At 41.7% G+C, this 24,818-nt stretch overlaps 1 protein-coding gene across 20 annotated transcripts in view; it reads left to right on the top strand.

Moving 5' to 3' along the window:
• Window positions 1-24,260, top strand: part of celf6 (CUGBP Elav-like family member 6) — a gene marked incomplete at its 3' end in the record, with an annotated part of 260,109 nt that extends 235,849 nt beyond the window's left edge. For 4 of the 20 annotated variants that reach the window (XM_080445246.1, XM_080445245.1, XM_080445244.1 and 1 more), the window contains exons 9-12: window positions 1,968-2,030; window positions 3,312-3,392; window positions 10,143-10,226; window positions 24,133-24,260. In XM_080445246.1, the coding sequence (XP_080301372.1) occupies window positions 1,968-2,030; window positions 3,312-3,392; window positions 10,143-10,226; window positions 24,133-24,260 (356 nt within the window). Of the gene's footprint in view, window positions 1-1,967; window positions 2,064-3,311; window positions 3,393-10,142; window positions 10,287-24,132 lie in introns of all 20 variants that reach the window. The other 16 variants (XM_080445261.1, XM_080445260.1, XM_080445259.1 and 13 more) reach the window with 5 other exon arrangements.
• Window positions 24,261-24,818: the final 558 nt, after the last annotated feature.

The raw sequence follows: 24,818 nt of genomic DNA, 5'->3' as shown, positions 1-24,818 counted from the left end.
AACCTAACCTCTGAATGTCTAATCCTTATCCTATCCCTAAACGCAACCGGAATCTTTTCCTAATTGCAACAAGTCTCACTCTAAACATATTTTATAACCTTAACACATTGAATGCCAATCGCGTAGATCTACGCAAACCTATTTAAAGCCGCAGCGTGCCAGTCGCGTAGATCTACGCGAACCGCCGATTCCCATGTTAAGTGCCCCAGGTGCACTTTCCGAATTTTTTTGATCCATTTCCGTTTCCGGTTTCCGGTCGGAAACAGAATTATTCGGGTTCCGGTTTTTTCGATCGTATCCGCTTCCTGTCTGGGATCCTGTTTAAAACTCGATTTTCTCGGTTGTTGTTTTTCTCCTCGCTGATCACTGTTTACCGTTGATCGGCTCTATCTTCAAGATGGCGGCTCGCATTTGGAAACTGTTTTCGCTGGCCGTTTCTCACGGATCCGCTGTGTGTTTAGAACCAAATGAACGCGCACTTTTAACTTATTTAGCGAGGTCTGTGGCGACATGAAAAAAACAAAAAAACAACAATAAAACGCTGGCACTGGTGAGTACATTATGAGATTAAACTCTGGCATGGAATGTGTTAAAGGAGACATACATAGTGTTCTGTCACTATGAACGTCAGATCTCACTTAAAAAAAAAGCTATTAAAATATGTGATCTAACCTAAGGCCTATCCGCGCACCTTTTAAGCTGTGGTGGCTCAGGGGTGGAGTTATGACATTTTTCTACTGTACCATTCATCCTAAGATATCATAACGTCATAGAAAAGGTAAGAAAACTTTAGTCCAAAATTCTCCTTTAACTCATACCTGCAAACCTTCGACTGCAGAAATCAAGGATATTTGTGGGGGGTGGTTTGAGTGGGGTCGGCACTGTCGGCACTGACCAAGACCCCAAGCGGGGGTCTGGAGGTCCTACCCCAGAAAAACTTTTTAACAGAGTAGATGTCATTCTGGTCCATTTTGGGAGCTCTGTACTTTTACCAGGCTTTACTAGCATAGGACAATTATGGGTACATTATTTTGTAATTTCTTCCATTAAAAAGGCTAAAAGTAGACCTACAGAAATTGATTTGATGACTGAAGCAATTAAAGAGCCATCTTTAATAATAACCACTAATTATGTAAAAAGTGTCTTTATGATTGCACGCAATTACAATTTATCACTTAGATAGAAAGTGTCCTCCCATGTCTATTGCTCAAGTTCTAGGTTATTTTTATTTATTTATTTTAAATATATTTTGGGGGATTTTTCTGCCTTTATTGATAGTATTCAGTAGACTGACAGGAAATGGGCATGCAGCAAAGTTCGGGATAGGGATTCATTAGCAGCCTAGGTGCCCGGACCGCTACGCCAGCCGCCCGGGCCAAGTTCTAGGTTATTTGTGGGGACATTTGTCTTTCATATTGTAGTACAAGTACACACACGCACACACACACAATTGCAGCATTATGCAAGGCAGCTGCAATGGTAATGAACTACAAAGTGGTTTGTTTGGCATGTGGTTAATATTTGATGCAAACATCTGGGACGAACAGGCATTTTGAAGAACTGTAAGATATGACAACCCAAATCTTTCTCTCCCTCCCCCATGCACGCCATTCATTGATAGGCTGCCTCTCTTCCTGTGGCGCTCGCTCGCTGAGCACTCTCAAGCGTTTTTACTTTCTTTTTTGCTCCCTCTCTGCGTTTTGCACTCGCGCACATTTCTCATTTCTTTCTCCATCCCGCCTCTCTCTCTCTCTGTACCACTTGATCTTTGCCCTTTCTCTCTCTTTGCATTTTTTTCTCCTCACGGTCACTCCCTTTCCTCTGTCTTTCCCGCACACTCCGTCGAATCACATCTCTGTTCTCATTCGTTCTCTGCCCTTTCTCATGTGTCCTTTGCTCTCTCCATTTCTCCCCTTTTCTCTCTTATTACCCCCCCCCTCTCTCTCTCTCTCTCTCTCTCTCTGCAGCACAGAGCCCGACAGTGACTGACTCTCTCCAGCAGGCTTATGCGGGCGTGCAACACTACGCAGGTGATCTGTCATTCCTCACTCATCCCCCTCTTTGTGGTTGGTTACGCACACACACGCACACGGCACACGCACACACACACACACAGACAGACACACACACACACACACACACACACACACACACACACACACACACACACACACACACACACGCACACACACACACACACACACACACACACACACACACACACACACACACGTACACACACACACACACACACACACACACACACACACACACACACACACACACACACACACACACACACACACACACACACACTCTCTTATTCACAAAGTACACAAGAAGGTGAGGAGGCCAACATCCACCATGGCCTCCATACCGTACATCAGGGGTTCTCAAAGTGGGGTCCCAGCGACCCATGGTGGTCCTTGAGGGTGTTTTAGGGGGTCCCCAGCAAAATGTGTTATTGCATCAAAATCAGTTATACCCCTTTTACAAATGTGGGGAAAAAATATTGTATGGGGGTCCCTGGCGCTAAAATATTTTCAGATGGGCTTCCCCCGGCCAAAATACATTGTGTATTGACAAGAAAAAGTTTGAGAGCCCCTGCCACAGGCCTACATGATATACTGTACTTTGTATGAGCACTGTTTTCTTCTTGACTTCTGCCTAATTCATACTTTGTGGTATACGACACGTGTTTCAGTTATGCTTGACAAGCGGCATGGTCGTACTATATATACACCTGTATAAGCTTGTATAAATCCGTCTCTCAGGTCTCACTCTATCCTGGTCTATTAGCGGCCTCTCCTTCTTTCTCTCCCTCTCTCTCTCCCTCCCTGTATCTTTGAGTCGGCTCTATAGTTAAACAACGCTACGTGCCTCTTTTTCCTGTTTTCGTGTCGTGCTCTTTGTGGTGCTGGTGATCCACCAGGCAAGCGAGCGTGGGCTCTGAGCCATAATGCAATTTATTTATGCCATGTCTGGAGGGATGCGAACAATGGAATAATGATTTGAGTTTTGTTGTGTCAAATATGAAAATGGAGACGTGCAAATAAAAAAATAAAAAATATTCCACTCTTCTGGTTCCTTTCTCTGCCTCTCTCTGTCTATCTCTCTCTGTCTCTCTCTCTGACTGTCTCTCTCTCTCTGACTGTCTGTCTCCCTCTGTCTCCCCCTCTCTCTCTCACTCTCTGTCTTCTGCCCTCTCTCTCCCCTCTCTCTCTGTCTCCCCCCTCTCTCTCTCGCTCTCTCTCTCTGTCTCCCCCCTCTCTCTCTGTCTCTCTCTCTCTCTGTCTCTCCCTTTGTAACAGCAGCCTACCCAGCCGCCTATGCGCCAATCAGCCAAGCGTTCCCACAGCAACCGACCATCATTCCCCAGCAACAGCGCGAAGGTAAGAAAGAGTAAAGCGAGAGAGAAAGCGAGCGCGCCCACCCAAGATAAAAGGTGATAATTGCCATGTTCCATTCTAATGTAGCTCCGCTGCTTTGAATTAGCGAGGGAGGGAAGGGAAGGGAAGCTGGCTGGGGGGGGGGGGAGATTTGGGAGAGGGGGGGGGCTGTTGAGTGAGGAAAAAGCCCATTTAAAGAGAGGAACATTAGCGACAAGATGGAAAGTTACTCTGTCATTATTCAAAAACTGCACTAATTCAAACTTGCGGCATTCGACTGCTTAATCAGTCCATTACAATGTGTTTAAGTGGTTATAAATATTCATTAGATTAATTAGCTGCATGCATAATCATTTATTACGATTCCTGGGTTTTTTAGTGTTCTTATGCCAAAGCACTAAGATGTAATAAAGCATAGGATATATACCGCAATGGTAAATCACTCCTCTTGACACCATTTGTCACTCACTATTATTCATTCTCACAGTGTATGAGTGCGAGGAGACAGACAGCCTTCTGTGGTATGAATATTCAGCAAGGAAACCTGGAGATGAAGTAGTGTCGGCAGCGTGGCCTAAAGGAGGTGTGTGTGTGTGTGTGTGTGTGTGTGTATGTGCGAGTAAAGTTAGGTTGTGTTAGTGTTCCTTCGTACTGAAAGTGCAAGCGAGGGTCACAGCAGAGTGATGGCTTATTTTCAAGGGGGAAAACGCTGTACGACTCACTATAGATTAGGCTTAAGAATGAAAGGAAATGGACTGCATGCGTATATTGATGAGTTGTATTGCTGATAGTCATGTAAAGTATCGCACGGTGCACTGCAACTCTGACGATGAACACGTGCACACAGCAGCACATGCAACACTAACAACACAGCTGCAATGCATCCTCGGTATTGCAGCACTCGCTGCAATCATCGTTTCTTTTTTTTCTCCTCTTCTTCTTTTTTAACAAGTTTGAGATTCTTTTTTATGATCAAAGTTTTTATTCCTTTTACAAATGTTATGACAATACGGAACAGTAATTAGAAGAAAATGATGCATACATTCAACACAGCAAAACAAACGCAAAGAAGGCGGGTGAATACATACACTACAAGGACTAACTAACTACTCATGTGCAGTGGTGTAAAGTAACTCAGTACTGTACATTTACTCAAGTACTGTACTTAAGTACAATTTTGAGATACTTTAACTTTTTTCAATTTTCAATACTTTTATTTCTACTCCACTACATCTCAGAGACAAATATTGTACTTTTACTCCACTTTACTCCAAAACTTTAGTTAACTTTGTAAATGTTTGATTATTATTACAAAAAATACATTAACCAATGCAGCCCTATAGACTCCGGCTATTTGAAAATAGTCGATGTATAAGCTCACAACGCGTCGCATTGCGATGCGTTGTGAGCTTGTAGATCAGCTATTTTCTAAATATTTGTATACATTTTAAAAAAAAAGTTAAATGGGACATTCTGCATAAGGAGTACTTTTACTTTTGGTACTTTAAGTACATTTTGATGCCAATACTTTTGTACTTGTACTCACTTTTACTTAAGTAAAACATGTGAGTACTTCTTCCACCACTGCTCATATGTACAGCATGTCTCCAATGTCTGCCGGTATAATATATATAAATATACTTCAGTTCTATATATATCCATATACATACAGTACATTTACTCAAGTACTGTACAATTTTTAGGTATTTTTACTTTTCTGGAGTATTTCTAACTTCAATACTTTTACTTCTACTCCACTACATCTCAGAGGCAAATATTTTACTTTTACTACACTACAATTATTTGAAAACTTTAGTTACTAGTTACTTTGCACATATACTGTAAATGATTATATCATAAAACATACATTAACCACTTTAGCCCTATTTTATACATAGGCTATTTGAAAATAGCAGATCTACAAGCTCACAACGTTGTGACGCGTTGTGAGCTTGTAGATCTGCTATTTTAAAACAAGTTAGTACTTTAACTTTTGGTACTTATATTTATATTATAAGTATATTTTGATACCAACACTTTTGTACTTTTACTCAAGTAACATTTTGAACACAGGCCTTTTACTTGTAACAGAGTATTTCTACATTGCGGTATTGCTACTTTTACTTGTAATATTACTTGTATGTTATATATCTGAGTACTTCTTCCACCACTGGGGATAACGGAGTGACGTCAGGACTTTGATACTCCATTTGAACTCTCCTGTCGTTCTTCAAAGCAAAAGGGGGGTTCCACAATTCCCATTACTCCACAGCCATGAAGATAGCCTTATAGCAGACCTTAGCAACATTTACATAACAACACTCATTCTTTATTACAGATGGATCAGATAATATTACGTGGGCGATTTACGTTTTCTAGTTTAAATTACAATAACACATGGCGCATGTCACATTTTCACTTTACAGTCATTACATCACTACAGTAGCTGCACCTGGTGGCATGTATTTATTTTATTTTATTTCATTGTTGCTGTCGGGGCAGAAACCTTGTATCTCCATACTGTATTTCAACTTTTTTAAATGTTTTTTCGTAAGTTAATGCCCTACTTCATCATACAAGAGTGTCGCACAAAAGTAGTGCAAATAGCTGATCTACAAGCTCACCACCCGGTGCGATGCGACGCATCGGCTATTTTCACTATTTTCACTATTTTATTTTTTAAATATAATAATTATATAGGAATGGTTTTGGACATACAAGCGGTTTCCACCCGACAGCAACGGATTATAATGTGGCCAATGTGGGTTGTATAGACTTTATTACAAATGCGGCTAAATATGTCTCTCGCAACCTTTGGAGGTGGTTCATGTGATCGTACTTATGCTGCAACCCTATCGCCAGAGGAAACTTACGTTCAATGACAACGTTTCTGGACGTTAGGTATGTTGCATTTCAACGTTTAGGTTTATGGTTAGGTTTAGGGGTTAAGATTATGGTTAGGGTAAGGTTAGGTTTAGGGTTAAGTTTAGGGTTAAGGTTAGGTTTAAGATTCATTAGTATGCAACGTAAAATCGACGATTGACTCTACATGGTTCGCATCTGTGGACCACGTTCACATGCAACATTTTTGGGATATTTGTTTTTATCACTGTGCGTTTCTGCAAAACGTTTTCTCTGGCGACCAGGCTGTATACCTATATTGTACCTAGGAAAAGTAATTGCACTATAATTCCTATCGAAGCCACATAACGGTGAGCCAGGCGGCTGTGACTACTGTATGTTCAGCAGGCTGGTTAGGAAGGAGGAGGCAGCAGACTTGGCACACAGGCACAGTTATACTGTACTTCTGGGTTATCAGATAATACAGTGTAGGTGAGAAATAGTCTATTTAACCCATTAAGACCTTAGGCCGATAAAAAAAAACTCTTTGAGTTACAAATGTTTGCTTTAATTATATATATATTCAAAGATTTGCACACAAGATTTTTCAAAAATAGCAGATCTACAATCTCATAACATGCTCGGTGCCACGCTATGAGCTTGTAGATCTGCTATTTTTTGAATAGCCAAAGAAATCTGAAAATGGCACAGATGCGTTCCCGGTCTTAATGGGTTAAGAAAATTCGGGAACAGCTATACGTTTCATATCAACATTTTCTTTTGATTGATTGATTGCAAAAAGTCTGGGGACTTGTTTCCATTGTGGTCCTATGTATTTAATTCATCAATAGAGCATAGAATATTAACCCATTAATACATGTCATCAACAAATGCACACAGCTATATTTACAGAGGAGGAAAAGGAAAAAACGGCGGCAGTGTATGATCCCTCATTTCAATGGAAATCCCATCCATCCATCCATCCATCTTCAACCACTTATCCGGAATCGCGTAAGTGTAACAGTTAACAGTAACAGTTCCAACAGAAATTTCCAGACTTCCCTTTCCAGAGCAACATTATCAACTTCCTCCTGGGGGAATGGGAATTCATAATATCTAACTCCCCTTGTGGTCTTCTGAAATGTGGGGTGTCACTCACTTTGGAGCAGTAGTTAGACAGGTACGAAGGCACTGTCCCTGAGTAGGCCTATCTGAGTATCTTAAATACCATTCCCATTCTACATGCTGATGTTGTCGACTAAATGGTCTCGTTTACTTTCATTGACAAGCACAAGCATTGTTTTTGTTTTCGTAAATGAATGTCCTACTTGATCATACTACACTAAAGTGTCACACAAAAGACAAAAGTATCAAAAATAGCAGATCTACAAGCTCAAAACCTGTTGCATCGCAGCTCGTTTTGACCCTGTAGATCTGCTATTTTTGAATTTGAATCCTGGAAAGTAACTATGTTGAACATACTGTATGAGGTTTTCACCCGACAGTGATGTTGTGCAATTTCTGAATGAACTGTGAGTGATTCCCACCGTGTCGGTATGAGCGGTGCAGATATGGCACCGCTCAGTGCGGGCACTCACTTGGCGCGGGCGACCGCTTGGCTCTGGCCTCGCTTGGGCGCGCCTCACGGGGGCACAAGCCCACTTCTGTCGGCGCACCTGCCTTGATGCAAAAAGTCATTAGAATGAAAAATGTTGTTTTGGAAATATTGCTGTGCTATATACTGTAGGTGAAATGGAAGTTGATAGACAAACTGACGGTCCATGGTTATCGTCTGGTTTTGACTTTGAGCCATGCTCCGCCCCTTTGGATCTTAACCACTTCAACCCCAGCATCCATATTCTGGGGGGAACATTGGTATAAAAAAAAAGATAGCTCAAAGATTTGGTGTAGAGGGAAAATGGAGTGGTCCGTCCTTGCGTAAACGCCTGGGGGACTCCACTAAGTATATACAGTAGGGCCTAAGTGGTTTAAATATGATTATGACCTGATCATACTGACCTGATGATGTGAAGATGGAAACGTTGTCTACTCAATGAAGTGATCCTTTAGCCTTGAAGACGGTGTGCAGGCTCTACATCTTTAAATATGAACCTGGCCTCATGACACAATATGACACATTTTTTGTTGTTTCTGTGAAGATACTGTAGGTTTCAATGCATGATGTTGTGTTATATATAGACTGTGGTCACACAAATGTCTGTTTAATGAGAGCAAGCCGTGTGACTGGACGGAAGCAAAGTAACACTGTTTGCTTCGTTTGTTCACACTTTGGTAATCTCCGGGATGAATCTCCATGTCGCCTTCGAGATTTGACTTGTGCTATCATGTTTGTCCAATTAGTGGGGCTGTGGATGGAGTTCAAGAATAGAATAACCTTTCTTCCACGCAGTCGAACAGACAAGTTGGCAAAGATGTGAAGAAGGTGTGAAGTGTCCAGTCACTAATAACGCTGGCCGTCACATTATAGCCGGGAGGAAGATGAACAAGTATATATAAACCTGTGCAACGCGGAAAATGTTGGACACAGAAATTGCCCGAGCAGCAGATGTTCTCCTACCTCAAATCTTTTTCAAAGTGTGAATTCTGCTCAAGACGCACTTTTATATAAACAGCCAGAGCCAAAGCCCTGGTCCCTCCAGACTGTATAACTGGCTCCACTCTATCAAGCGCCGTCTGTGTGTCCTCTATCTTGCCGAGGGACAGTGGCACTACAGTCTGCTGCCGCAGCCCTCTTATCAGCCCTCCACCCAGCCCCAGTCTCATCTCGTCATGCTATCACCCCGAGCAATGAGACAGGAGAGAGAAACCCCGCCAGCCAGCCAGCCAGCAAGCCAGTCATCCTACTAGCCGGCCAGTGAACCAGTCAGCCTGCAAGCCAGCCAGTCAGTCTCCTAGCCAGTGAGTTTACTAGCCAGCCAGCCAGCCAGCTAGTCAGCCAGCCAGCGAGCCAGTCAGCCTGCTAGTCGGCCAGATGCGAGCCCACAATTCCGCCCAACACTTCTCTCAATCTCTCTCTCTCTCTCTGTCCCTCTCTCCATCACTGTCATTTTCTTCTCTCTCTGTCTCTCCAGTTCATTCCACTTCTCATGAAATTGGCCAGTACGCTATGCAGGCAGCTGGGTGGATGAGGGTGGAGGGGCGGACGGAGATTTTGAAGCCAGTCCTACTATCACCCAGTAATTGGGGCAAATACTTGGCTTATGTTTTCCTGCTGTCTGTCTGTCTGTCTGTCTGTCTGTCTGTCTGTCTGTCTGTCTGTCTGTCTGTCTGTCTGTCTGTCTGTCTGTCTGTCTGTCTGTCTGTCTGTCTGTCTGTCTGTCTGTCTGTCTGTCTGCCTGCCTGCCTGCCTGCCTGGCTGCCTGTCTGTCTGTCTGTCTGTCTGTCTGTCTGTCTGTCTGTCTGCCTGTCTGACTTCAGTCTGTCTCTCTTCTGTCAGTCTCCTCTTTCTGATCTCAGTCTCTCTTTTGATGTGTCTATCTCTCAGACTCTCCCTGTCGTTCGCATGTCCTATTCCTAGTTCTCCCTTTCTTCCAACTATATACTTGTATTTCTTTCTCTCTTTCAATCCCACTTTCTCTCTCCATCCATCCATCTCCCTCTCTCTCTCTCTCTGTCATCTCCCTTTCAATTGATTTCTGTCTTTTCTCTCTCCGTTTCAATCTCTCTCTATCCATCTCCCTTTTCTATTGAATTCTTTCTTTCCCTCTCTCTTTCAATCTCCGTCTCTATCCATTCCTCTCTCTCTCTCTCTCTCTCTCTCTCTCTCTCTCTCTCTCTCTCTCTCTCTCTCTCTCTCTCTCTCTCTCTCTCTCTCTCTCTCTGTGTCTCTGGGCGTGTCCCGCATTGCCCCCTCATAACCTCTCTGTACTGTTCTCTCCCCCCCACCACCAGGGCCAGAAGGCTGCAACCTGTTTATTTACCACCTGCCCCAGGAGTTCGGAGACGCGGAGCTCATGCAAATGTTCCTGCCTTTTGGCAACGTCATCTCCGCCAAAGTCTTCGTGGACCGAGCGACCAATCAGAGCAAATGTTTTGGTGAGTCAAAAGTCAAGGGGAGAGGGGAGGGAGGAGGGGGGGGCGTCGAGGTAAACAACACCCACATAACGAAGAAAACAAACAAACAAACAAACAAAGACAGACGTTTGAATCTAACGAGCCGCCGAGACGGGAGAGAGAGAGAGAGAGAGAGATATGCGCGGCCAGCTCTGTTCATTTTGGCAATCCCCTTATGCCCTCTGTGTTGCTTTTCTGGCAATTAATGTTTGCTTTTCCTTTTACTCCCCATGTCTATCCTCATCAAGGCGCAATTAACATTTGAAAAGTGGCGTTACATGCCACTGAGCAGGAGAGAGAGAGAGAGAGACAGAGAGAGATAGAGAGAGAGAGAGGCAGAGTCGCTGGGTACACAGTAAAATCCTGTGTTAATTTATCCATTTGTAACTCTGAGAGCGTATAAATGGAACCAAATGGACCCTTACCGGTCCATTTGGTTCCATTTATACTCTCTCCGAGTTAAATGAACACTCAGGATTTTACTGTGTAGGGGTGGTGGTGGGGGGTGGGGGGCAGGATTCTAATCACCCAGCACGGCGGGCATCATGACAGAGGCCAGGTTCACATTGTCCCCATCCCGCCGTCTCCATCGTCCTGTTTACCCATGGCGTTCCGCTGTTCGCCGAGACATCTCCTCATGCCTGTTGACCCCAGACTTCACTGTGTGATGGGCGTTTACCTCACAACCCAACCACCCATCATCCTCTCTGTCGTTACGGCTCTAATCAGCGTACGTCTTCCTCCATGTGTGTTCCTCCATGGCGTCTGTCTCCCCTCGCTCCTCTACCAGCCCTCATTCCTTTTTTAGGAGATTCTGTCCTGTCCTCCCCTGCCCTCCGCTCCTCTCCTCCTCCCCAGTAGACCACCTCTACCCTGCCTGTCCCCCTTCTCCTCTCCTCTCCTCTCCTCTCCTCTCCTCTCCTCTCCTCTCCTCTCCTCTCCTCTCCTCTCCTCTCCTCTCCTCCTCTCTTCTCCTGTCAGGGTGGAGGAGGTGGAGGAGGTGGAGGAGGTGGATTCAGTAGTCTTAAAGAGATAATAATAGACTGGTGTGAGTCTTGTTGTTGATTCAGTTGGACAGCAGCACTCAGGGGACAGTCTCAGAGAGACAGAGGGGGGGGGGACTGGACTCCCAACTACATCCAACACTGGCTCAATATCGCCCCTCCTTTTGACATGGCATGGAAGGCTCTCTCTCTCTCTCTCTCTCTCTCTCTCTCTCTCTCTCTCTCTCTCTCTCTCTCTCATTTACTGCCTCTAATGCTCTTTCTTGCTCGGTCTAACAGAGCATGTCTGTTATGAGTCTCTTTCTCTCTCTCTCTCTCTCTCTCTCTCTCTCTCTCCCTTGGTCATCCCTATTACTCTCTCACCAACATGGGAGGAGAGACTCTCTCTCTCTCTCTCTCTCTCTCTCTTTCTCTCTCTTTCTCCCTCTCTCCCTCTCTCTCCCCTCCCAGGCACAGCTACTGTCGGTGTCTCTCTGCCCTCTTCCTCTCAGCATATGCCTCTCGCTATCACTATCTGTCAGTCAACGAGGGGGAAGGACAAAGGGGCGGCGACCTCATCTGTCTCACAGGCTTATTATTTCTCCGCTATTAATTAAGATCTTGGCTGAAAAACAATAATTTAACCGGTGACTTTTTAATATGTTTTTTTTTCTTATTTCATTATTATATTTTTTCCCTCTATACTCCTGTCTTTTTATAGCGGCCGCCTCCGGGCCTCTCGCCGTGTGCGAGACATGAACAAATTAGACAGAAGATGCCGGGCATTAAGGGAACTCAAGTCATTAGGCTTCTTCCAGGAACTTGGAACGGGTCTCGTCTTAAAGATGTGATGTGAGTTTAACCCATTAAGACCGGGAAAGCGCCTGTCATTTTAGCCACTCTAACCATTATCTTATACTTTGGCTATTCAAAAACAACAGATATACAAGCTCATAGCGCGGCATCGAGGGCGGCAAGTTATTTTTCAAAAAAATATCAGATCTACAAGCTCATAGTGCGGCACTCGGTTCTACAAATGCCTTCTAAATCCTAACAGTTATCTTTTTTTTAAACTTACGTTGCTATGATATCAGTGGTTCTCAAACTTGGCTTCGGACCAACATCTCAAAATATTTTGTTCCAGGGACCCCAGAAGCAAAGATTTGAGTTATGTTTACTTTAACACATTGCATGCCAGTCGCGTAGATCTACGCGAACCTATTTAAAGCCGCAGCGTGCCAGTCGCGTAGATCTACGCGAACCGCCGATTCCCATGTTAAGTGCCCCAGGTGCACTTTCCGAATTTTTTTGATCCATTTCCGTTTCCGGTTTCCGGTCGGAAACGGAATTATTCGGGTTCCGGTTTTTTCGATCGTATCCGCTTCCTGTCTGGGATCCTGTTTAAAACTCGATTTTCTCTGGTTGTTGTTTTTCTCCTCGCTGATCACTGTTTACCGTTGATCGGCTGTAGCTTCAAGATGGCGGCACGGATTTGGAAACTGTTTTCGCTCGCCGTTTCTCACGGATCCGCTGTGTGTTTAGAACCAAATGAACGCGCACTTTTAACTTATTTAGCGAGGTCTGTGGCGACATGAAAAAAACTAAAAAACAACAATAAAACGCTGGCACTGGTGAGTACATTATGAGATTAAACTCTGGCATGGAATGTGTTAAACATAAAGATTTACACAAAGTTTCACGATAAAAAATAGTAGATCGACAAGCTCATAGCACGGCACTTGAAGCGGCTTTATGTGCTTATACTATATCTGCTATTTTTGAATAGCCAAAGTATAAAATAATGGTTAAAGTGGTTGCACAGATGCGTTTCCGGTTTTAATGGGTTAATCTCACTGTGGTTAATGGGCATAGCAGACGCGAATGCACACGCATGCCATTCACACTCCCTCATTCACACTGCTACTGTTGTTGTGCCGTGTTATTTATACATACTGTACATGTACACGTGTAAGCAAGCACAGCATGCACACAAACCCCCAGCGGCCATTTACAACAAAAGCTGTGGTGGAAAAAGTACTTAAGTAAAAGTATCAATACTGCAATATAGAAATACTCTGTTAGTAAAAAATGTTTGTAAAAAGTAAAAATCGCGACGCATTGTGAGCTTGTAGATCGGCTATTTTCAAATGGCCGGAATTTATATAGGGCTGAAGTGGTTAATGTATGTTTTGTAATAATAATCAAAATCAAAGTGTTCAAATAATTAGTATAGTATAATATTTGCCTCTGAGATGTAGTGGAGTAGAAGTAAAAGTAATGAAATTGGGAAACACTCCATTAAAGTATTTGAGTAAATATACTTAGTTACTTTACACCACTGAACAAAAGTGTCCGCAGGCCCACCAGTCTGACCATACAGATTGGATGAAACGTTATTCACATACACACACAAAAAAATATAGAGTAACTTTAAATTCATGGAGAATTGTGTTTTTTGTTGATGGAATGAAGAATCCAAAAACAGAGAAATTACGTGATGAATTTAAGTTAGGAGGCCAAGATTAACTATATTTTAAAAATCCAGTTAAATAAACTCTCAACAAAACTCTCACTGAATAGTCATGTATCCAGCCATATGCACAGCACTTCCAAAACACCTTATTTTCACTCAAACTTTGCTATTTAAACAATGGTTCTGCAAAACTTTTTGGCTTCAGAACCCCCTGATTTTTTAATCCAAGAACTCATTTTGCCTGACTACAACATTTTGTTTAGAAAACTGCAAGGGAAAACCATAGCTAGCATATAATGGTATGAATTAATGATAATAATAATAATAATAATAATAATAATAATAACATTGAATTTATGTAACGCCTTTCAAAAACCCAAGGACGCTTTACAATACAAAAAACAAACAAACTATAATTTGCCAAAAGCCTGAGTACACAAGTGTCTCTTCAGTGCGGACTTGAAAGAGTCCAATGATAGGCTATCATTAATTAAAACTACATTGCTAGCATTCCTAATCCACCTTTTGAAGAATATATTACAAAGACATGAAGTGAAAGAGTTGTAATTACACAAGTGCCTCCTGAGCAGATTTTAAACTGTGACCATGACATTTCAGTAAGTCCAGTGTCATTATGTTCACATATTTTGCAATTAAGTATTGCTTTCTTTTTAATAACAGTTGTGCTAGTCCAGTTGTCAAGTTTTTCATTGACAATGTTTGTCTATGTTTTATCATTACATTTCTCATTGTGTCTGTAAACAAGGAGTGTGCCTGGGCGTGAGCATGGGTTTCAACATGAGCATAGTTAAAGGGATACTTCACTTTCGGGCCGGGGACACATTTAAAAAAAATATTAAAAATAAATGAAAAAAGTTATGGAAAATTCATGGCCCCCTCACGACACGCAGTGTCCTACTAATGTGTGAGGGGGCCATGAATTTTCCATAACTTTTTTCATGTATTTTTAATATTTTTTTTAAATGTGTCCCCGGCCCGAAAGTGAAGTATCCCTTTAAGTTCAAGTATTTTCTCAGTTTTTGCATTCTTAATTAAACAACAACTCTCCATGAACTCAGGGGTGAGTAATTCATAGAAAAAAGTCGTTTTGGGGGGTGAAGCATTGCTTTGAGTACACATGGCAAAGTCACACATAACAATATGTGCAAAAGCACATCACCACCTGCAATCATGCAATTATTAACGTGTTAATTAATGGTAGAGGTGTTATTGTAACCATTTGTAACTCTGAGAGTATACAGTTCAAATAGACCCTTAACATTCGATTTTTAAGATTCAAGATTTTATTCGTTGCCTCTCATAAAGTACCCAACCGTCTTTGGTTTTGGTTCCTCAACATTGTAGCAACAATAACAAAAGAAAAATAGTTAAAGAATAACAACAAGAACACGGTTAGGTAAAAATATGCATGCGTGTAGTAGACATCAATAGACTTTTTATGTCATTTGTTCATAAACGTGGATTTCTTGTGCAAGACACGAACAAATGAGATCTGGACACATGTGCACACTCTGAGAGTTAAATGAACACAGATGTATTTGACTGAGTGGGAGAGAGATGGTGTGGGTTAGTGTCATTACACACATGCGGTGATGTAAGAAGTACTCAATTTATACAGCAATGTAAAAATAGTCTGTTACAAGTAAAGTCCTGTATCAAAAATGTAAGTGAGTAGCAGTAGTACAAAGTACAAAATGATTGGCATGAAAATATACTTAAAGTACCAAAAGTACTCATTATAGCATTATATGAAAATAGCCAAAGTATCAAAAGTAGTTAATGTATTATTATTATTTGTTTATAATAATCACATTCTACAAAGTAACTAGTAACTCGTTTTCAAAAAATAAAAGTACAATATTTACAATACAAAAGTACAATATTGGCCTCTAAGATGTTGTTCAAAAGTAAATTGGAAATACTCCAGTATTAAGTAAAAATATCTCAATTGTACTTAACTACAGTACTTGAGTAAATGTACCACCACTGCACACATGCAACCACACACACAGCGTAGAATAAACGTACAGGTGTTTATCGCCATGAAACCGGAGCAGACATATTGACATCTTAACAGGTTTGTGGTTAACGCTGGCGCGCATTGTACCACAAGAAGCCCTGTACAGTGTGCAACACTAGATGGACACAACACTGAGCAAAACATGGAATAATTATTAACCCAGTAAAACCTGGAACGAATCTAACGACTTTAACCATTATATTATACTTTGGCTATTGAAAAATAGCAGATATACAAGCGTGCCGCGCTATGAGCTTGTAGATCTGCTATTTTTGAGAAATCGTGAAAATGTTTGCAAATCTTTGTATATAATTTTTTTAAAGCGAACATTTTTAACTCAAATCTATGCTTCTGGGGGTCCCTCGAACAACATATTTTGAGATTGGGGTCCGCGTTCAAATACATTTTGGGGGTCCTTGACATGGAAAAGTTGGAGCACCACTGATATAGCAACATACTGTTAGGATTTAGAAAACATATTTGGCCGCGGACCAGTGGCGCAGCCAGAACGCTAGTATAGGCTGGGCCTAGGCAGGAGCGGGTGTGTCCCCGACCCACGGCTTTTGGGCGTTTTTTTTGTTACTTTATGTCGGTTTATTTCGGGTTAGGGTTAGGTTTAGGTTAGGGTTATGTTATTTAATACTTATTTTTGACTGATTTTACCGATTTTTTATCAAAAAATTCATTATAAAAAATGTATAAAAATAGAAAATCCAAAATTATATATTTTTTTGCAAAATCGATTGGGGTGGGCCAGCTTTCTATGTGCGTGGGCCACGGCCCACCCAGGCCCACCCATGGCTGCGCCCCTGCCGCGGACCCCCATCTGAAAATGTTTTGTTCCAGGGACCCCCAGAAGCAAATATTTGAGTACAAATGTTCGCATTCATTCAATATATATATATTCAAAGATTTGCACACATTTTCAAGATATTTCAAAAATAGCAGATCTACAAGCTCATAGCCGCGCTATGAGCTTGTAGATCTGCCATTTTTGAATAGCCAAATAAATCTAAAATGACACTGATGTGTTCCCGGATTGAATGGGTTAGAGGAGGGTGTAATCTTTGTTTGTTAAAATTAGTGTTATATAGTTCTATATTCTCATTGTAATCACTGCTGTTTGTTCAGAAACCCGGGTCTCCCTGTCTCTCCAGCTCTTTATCCAATCAGGAGAGAGAACTCAATACAGGATACAGGGTAATAATTGGTGAAACAAAATAATAATAATAATAATTGAGATGAAACAAAAAAATAAATTGCAGACAAAATTGGAACTGAACACTAGAAAATTGAGGCGGATGAATTATCTTTGTGTGCTTCTCTTTCCTGATTAGATAAAATTGGCATCCCGAACCTAAAAATGTATTTTCTGTTTGCTAAAGAGCTGGAGAGATGGGGAAACCCCTGTTACTGAACACAGTCTAAAGGAATGATAACACCGGAATATACTGGAAACCCTCGAGTCTAGACTTGGTAAACTGGACCTAAGTTGTCTCTGTACTTGGACTGCTTTTTTCTGTCTACACCAAATCTGTGCCAAAAATAGCCGATCTACAAGCACACAATGCGTCACGAACGGTGCCAGAGTTAAAACATCGTCTATAACTGCCCTTGCCAGCGATTTTGAGCGTTTTTACTAACCTTTGAAAAATCATAGAATATTATTCTTCACAACGATCCACCCGGTGATCGCCTCAAAAGGGGGGGGGGGGGTCTCGGAGAATTGAAGAAAAAAGCAGTCAATGTGTTAGCGTTGTTTTTTATTTTATTTTACTTTATTTACTAAATCATATCACTTAGAGCACCTTTAACGCCCACACAAATCCTGCTTTTTTTCCAGTGACCTCACCAAAATGCACCGTAAATCCAATACATTATAATATAGAAAAATAGAATTTAGTTTTTGTTTCAGAAGCTACCCCTCTATTGTTTAAAAACACGCTATTGACCATTTTTGTTTCATTTGTTTCCAAACTGCAGACTAGAGATCTCATGGTGAAACACATTCATCTTCATTGGGAGATATATCAAACAAGCTCCGCTTGCAAATCACCGTTTCGCCAGGCGTGAGTGTGAGAACACACTGATTTGTGGTCCCTGAAAAACACACACACGCACACACACACACACACACACACACACACACACACACACACACACACACACACACACACACACACACACACACACACACACACACACACACACACACACACACGCGCGCGTGCGCGCACACCTACACGCACACACACACACACACACACAGAGAGCCATGCATCTCCGCTAGAGACGCCGCCTTCGCCACACAGGTTAGCCGCATTTTGACGAAGATCGTGACAGGTGGAGTTAATCATACGCCCCTGGTTTTGAGATAACGTGTCTCCAGAAAAAGCCTGAAGGTTTGACAATGTTTTGCTAGGTGGGGGGAGAGGGGCTTTGAATAGGAGCCGACTCGGGTTCACAGACAGGGAACAGGAGATGTATAATGTATTATATCTATATATATATATATATAAATATATATATATATTTATATATATATATAGAGAGAGTGAGAGAGTGGACCGAAGTCTGAGATCACTGAGACCGCTATCCCCCTGGGCAGTGGTGTAAAGTAACTAAGTACATTTACTCAAGTACAGTACTTATTTACTAATTTTGAGGTATTTTTTTTTACTTTACTGGAGTATTTCCAATTGTCAGTACTTTTACTTCTACTCAACTACATCTAAGAGACAAATATTTTACTTTTACGCCACTACAATTATTTGAAAACTTTAGTTACTAGTTACTTTGAAGATTTTTTGGGGGGTTTTATGACCTCAATTACACCCAAAAAATCTGAACTTTGAACATTCAGTGGATTTTCTGTGGTCTGGGGTTTTCTGGATAATTAGGCTGAAAAGTAATCTGAGCTTGGCCCTTGGGCAGTGAAGTCACAGGCCATTAATCCCGCCCACTCTCCTCCTGGCCCCTCCCCTCCCCTATCCTTTCCTTTGGGGGGGGCGGAGCAGAGGTAATGATTGACAGGCAAAATCCCTCAACAGCGACACCCGCAGGCAAAGATTTCTTTTTTCATTGAAGTTGAAAAGGCTTTAGAAATGTGAGAGAAAAACACCTAACATGGATCACTGGAGTGGATTTTTTTGTTAAAACTTTTTATACACGTTTCAAGGACCATGACAAAGACTTTTAATGTGTGGTAAAACTGAATGTCATGAAACCTTTAACCACTTTAGCCCGACTGTATATACATTTCGGCCATTTGAAAATAGCAGATCTACAAGCTCACAATGCATTGTGAGCTTGTAGATCAGCTATTTTCAAAATATTTTTAATGCATTTTTAACCTGTGAAGTACATTTTGATACCAATACTTTTGTACTCAAGTAAATGTTGAATTCCGAACTTTTAATTGTAACAGAGTATTACTACAGTGCAGTATGATACTTTTACTATCAAAGATAAATACATTTTCTCCAAACACAGACGTTTATCAAATGTAACTCAATATCATAAACGACACAGTTCTTATATGATACAATGACCCAATGGTATTTCCAATGGAAAAAATACTTCTGTGACCCAGGGGATACCTTGCTGACAGGAGGTCTGCAGGGATACAATGTATAACTCTATCCCCTGTGTTTAGTGACTCAATATTGACATTTAAGGTTGACCAAAGCAGCGGTGTAAAGTAACTAAGTACATTTACTCAAGTACTGTACTTAAGTACAATTTTGAGGTATTTTTTACTTTACTGGAGTATTTCCAATTTTCAGTACTTTTACTTCTACATCTCAAAGGCAAAAATGATACTATTACTCCACTACAATTGTTTGAAAACTTACTAGTTACTGATAGATACCAATACTTTTGTACTTTGTTAATTCTGGACTTTAACTTGTAACATTTCTATAGTGCAGTATCGATACTTTTACTTAACCAAAGCCTTGCTCTCTTAAGTGGAATTAGCACACAGTACAAATCCTCAGTCTTAATTATTGTTGGCAGGTCCATTTGGTTCCATTTGGAAAAGAAATTGATTAATTAACACTGAGGAATTTGCTACGGCGGATCTAAGCTGGAATGAGGAATTGAAAAGGTGGTCTGAGGCGACACCAACACAGCTGCATCCAGTGTTAAAGTAAAAAATCCCTCTCTGTTAAAAAATGCATACTGTACATAAAATCCTGAGTGTTCATTTAACTCTGAGAGTGTGCAAATGGACCCTTTCGGGTCCATTTGCACACTCTCAGAGTTACACGAACACACACTCAGTGTGTGAGTGTGTATCTGACAGCCTTTGCACGGTTCCATTTTGGTTTGATCGCCCGGAGGTATTTCAGTTGACCCTGTTATGGTACGAACGCAATCACTGTCCCACTCTCGGTCTTTTACCGTGAAATAAGAGCTTTTTTGGCGTTTTTTCTTTTCTTTTTGTTAAATCCAAAAATGCTTCAGAGCGTGATTAGCGCATACATTTGTGCTGTAGCATGGATGGATGACCCTGGTGGGAATTGGACCTCTTCACACTGCAGTGTTGGTGTCAGGCGCTATATACCCATTGAGCTCCAGAGAGGAGCACTCAACGGCGAATGTTGTTTTAAATAGTGGAATTAGTACATGAAATAAAAGATGAATCATGCACAATTCACATTCACCCACTTGCTGAACAATGACTGTTGCCTTTTTTTTTTTGCTTCTTCCTTTTTTTGCTTGGCCATTAATGTTTAAGTCAAGTGTGGTTGGCACTTAGTGAGAGTGCTGCTTAAAATGTCATCGTACAGCCCACAGTCCTCCACACACAGCTCCACACAAAAAAATATAATATATATATATAATATATATATAATAAATATATAGAATCAAAATGTTAACGTGTCACTGCTCCATCTTGAGGCCTTATTATTTTAGTGAAGTTGGTGGAATAAATTTGTTTTCTGGAAATTGTTCCTGAATCTTTAGTTATGCCTTATTTGCAAGATACTGAATCACACTGTTAAATTGACAACAAACTTTAAAAAGATCTTGTTATGTGGCTCTGTTGGAGGCTAACCGTCTATAAGAGGGTCTGTGCGTGTGCGTGCGTGTGTGTGCAACACGCTGGACCACATTTCTTGTGCACACTGACAGTAGGCCAGAGAAGTACCTCTATGCATTTTCCCCACATTAGTTTTATATCGTTGCTGTCGGGTGTAAACCTCATATGTCCAAAACTGTTACTTTTCAGGATTCAAATTCAAAAGTAGCAAAAATAGCCGATCTACAAGCTCAAAACACGTTGCATCGCGACATGTTTTGAGATTGTAGATTGGCTATTTTTGCTACTTTTGTGAGACAATATAGCATGACGAAGTAGGACATAACTTTACGGACAAGTTTCTGCCCGGCAGCAATATATATTTTTTTGTTTATATTTAACTTTAGCTTCATAATGGAAGTCATTGGGGCTGAAACCATGTGCAAAGACGGTGTCTTATTATGTCTTAGATATATGTCACAGGTGACGTATAGATCCACATGGGAGTCACGGCTATAGAAGACTGCGTCCTCTGTAAAAAAATAATATATATATCGTCAGTGTCCAGCCGGGACCAGCTAACTCCTTTTTCAGTTTTTTTTTTTTTTTTCATAAATCAACGCTATTGAACCCCCTCTACATCTGTGTAATTTTTTTTTAAATAATAACATATGAAAAGTATTAAAAAACGCCTCTGACGAAAACTCCTAACTCCATTGGACCCTCAAACTGTCCGTCAAAAACAAACAACTCCCCCCTCCTCTCAGGCTCTCGAGAAGCTCTGCTCTGTATGAGGCAGACAGGGAGAAGATTTTTCAATGCTTTTGGGAGAACATAAACTGGGAAGAGAAGAGAATGTATGTGCAAGGTTTGATAGATATCACCCCAGTAAAGAGGAGAAGGGTGTCTTCACAAAGGTCATCTGCTCGTGTTTTCTTTTTAAATGTTAATGGACAGAGAATGAGTGTGTGCAGGAGTTTGTTTCAAACATCTCCAAGAGCTCAAGGAGATCATGCCAAAAGACTTTCACAGCTTTTATGACAATCTAAAGCACTAAGAAACACCCACCACACACACGCAACACACAACACACAACAGAGTGATAATAAAATGTTGATAGGTATATGATAGGTAAATTCAACTGTGGTTGTTATTGTTAGTGCAGTAGGCTACAGATTTGATAGGCTACAGATTCTATTTTTCATGAATGTATTTTGTATTTATATGCCATTTTTTTTATTGTTGGTGTGCCATGATCGCTTTTGTTAAATACATGATTGAGTATTGAGGCAGAATTGTTTGTTGCACTCAACTGTAGAAGAACAACAGTGGTAACAGTTAGATCCATGGTTGTTTACAATGCATGTTAAAATAAAAGTTGTTTAAGTACAGAATTCAGCTTGATCTATAGTATATGAGGATGGCGCTCACCATAAATAGCTGATCTCCAAGCTCACAATGCGTTGTGATGTGTTGTGAGCTTTGAGATCCATTGCCAGCTGTTCTTATCAATGATGGACAAAACCTCCTAACTCCACTTGCACTGGATTTGGGTAAAGTGGTGATAATATAATGACACATGCAAGTATCTGATAATATATAAAGTCACAATACCAAGTTTGATGAGGCAGTATTGCTTTGTTTTAAAAAATATAAGGTTTTCTTCATTTTCTGAAAAATTGATATTTTGTTTTTCATTTCCTGAACAATTACCATTTTGGATTTAGCTGGTTCCGGCCGAACAGCAGAGATATATATATAATATATAATAATATATTTTAAAAAATCTTACAAGAAACGTCAGATCCCCAATATAAGGTGATAATTGGGTCTTGGAATAACATTTCTTCATTTACTGCAATGTACTCTTTGCCCTCTTGTTCTTGTTCTACACTTTTTAACATCCTGCCAAACACAATCTCCCTTCTTTTTTTCCCCTCCGTTCTTTCTTTTTTTTGGTGTCAGGATGTAAATTTGAGGCAGAGATTTATTAAAGTAGGAAGTGAGGGAGTGGGGGGGGGGGGGGTGTAGGTGAGGCTGTGGGGGTGGGGGGTGAGCAGGACAGGTTGGAGGGGGGTGGGGGGGGGGCCGGATCACTGGCGTCCTGACAGGTCCTTTCCCCTGCTCCGTTTGTTTAAAGGGGGTTTGTAAAAAATGCGGACGGCCTTATCTCGGCGGTGCTGACAAAAGCCTGCCCTCTCCCCCCAAATTAAATTGGACCCATAGCGGCGTGATCAAATCAGTTGGCAGGCGGAAAATTCGAGCCGTCAATCACCGCCGTTGCCTGATAAGAGCGGGCAGGCGGGCAGGAGTCCCAGCAGCGTGGAGAGAGGAGAGAGAGAGCCTTAGGGCTCATTCCGCCCCGACACCCAGGTGATAACTCAGGAACCTCGGGGAACCTCTGAGCTCAGCAGAGCCCCCCCCCCCCCCCCGGCTCTCATACCGTCCCGTCTGTCACAACCTTTGTGCCCTTACACACGTATGTACACCTCCACATGTACACACAGGTTGACACAGCGGCGAGCGAGGCGTGTGTGCAAAGGTATAACATGCCATGTGTGTAGCAATCTTCAAACACGCCGTGCACATATCTTCATGTTGCACACGACACGTACGGAGCCACACACACACACGCGCACGCGCGCACGCACGCACGCACACACATCTGCTGAGCTCACAAATCTACACCCAGCATGAAATTAATTTTGCCCTGATTTATTTTCACAGGACACCTTTTATCCTCCACCCCCCATCTGTATTCAAATTAGACTCCCTGGCAGGTTTCCCTAATAGTTCCCAATCTCTGTTTCTAATAACTGTGTGGCCATTAGACATTTACGTGTTGCTTTGGTACCGTAATCATCTATCTCAGGATTGTTTTCCTTTTCATCTTCAGGGAAAAGACAAAACAAAAGCCTTATTGTTGTGTCATTGTTGATGTTTAAAGAGGTGTCTCCTCCCTCTCTCGCGCCCTTCATTTTCTTTCTCTCTCTCTTCATTTTCTTTCTCTCTCTCTCTCTCTCTCTCTCTCTCTCTCTCTCTCTCTCTCTCTCTCTCTCCTGAGTTTCATCTCAACTCTGTCTCCTTTACCTCCTCGTCTCCCTCCATCTGTCCATTTAATTCTACCTGTCTTCTCCTCCTCTACTCCTTCACCCTTCCCTCTGTCTCATTCTATCTCTTTCCCTTTCCCCCCTCTTCCTTCCATACCTCAATGTTTCTAACCTACATCCTTCCCTCTCAAACATTATCTTCCTCTCTCTCTCTCTCTCTCTCTCTCTCTTTGTCTCTTTTGTCTATGCTCGCAGGTTTTGTGAGTTTTGATAACCCATCCAGTGCTCAAGCCGCCATCCAGGCCATGAACGGCTTTCAGATAGGCATGAAGAGGCTGAAGGTTCAACTCAAGCGGCCAAAGGATGCCAACCGACCTTACTGACCCCTCTGCCATCCATACCCAGGTATGACCTTATTGACCCCTCTGCCATCCATATACCCAGGTATGACCTTATTGACCCCTCTGCCATTCATATACCCAGGTATGACCTTATTGACCCCTCTGCCATCCATATACCCAGGTATGACCTTATTGACCCCCTCTGCCATCCATATACCCAGGTATGCCACTGCTGAGCCATGCTGAGCCAGAATGTTCCATTCCACACCATGCCAACTCATTCCCAGAATGACAGTAAACCAACCTCACAATGAAACAGACTCACTCATTGTGTTCAGTTTGACGTGCCAAATTTGAAGCTTTTAGGAGCCATAGGTCTCAGTTATGTACAAGTTGAATACTCTATTAGTCAGAAATGTCTATAGGTCTAATAGCTAAGATGCTCGGTGCAGTGCAGCAAACATTCCTCTTTTTTTGCTTTTATTGACAAAGCACAAATTAGGTACCTTTGTCATTTAGTGTTAACAAATTTGAACAGACAGTAAAAGGAGAAATTTGATAAATAAGAACTCTCTGAACTTCAAAACCTGTCCAAAGTCT

This window comes from Gymnoscopelus braueri (assembly GCF_963280865.1).
Source record: "Gymnoscopelus braueri genome assembly, chromosome: 1".
Lineage (NCBI taxonomy): Eukaryota > Metazoa > Chordata > Actinopteri > Myctophiformes > Myctophidae > Gymnoscopelus > Gymnoscopelus braueri.
This window is presented reverse-complemented; position numbering and strand designations above follow the sequence as displayed.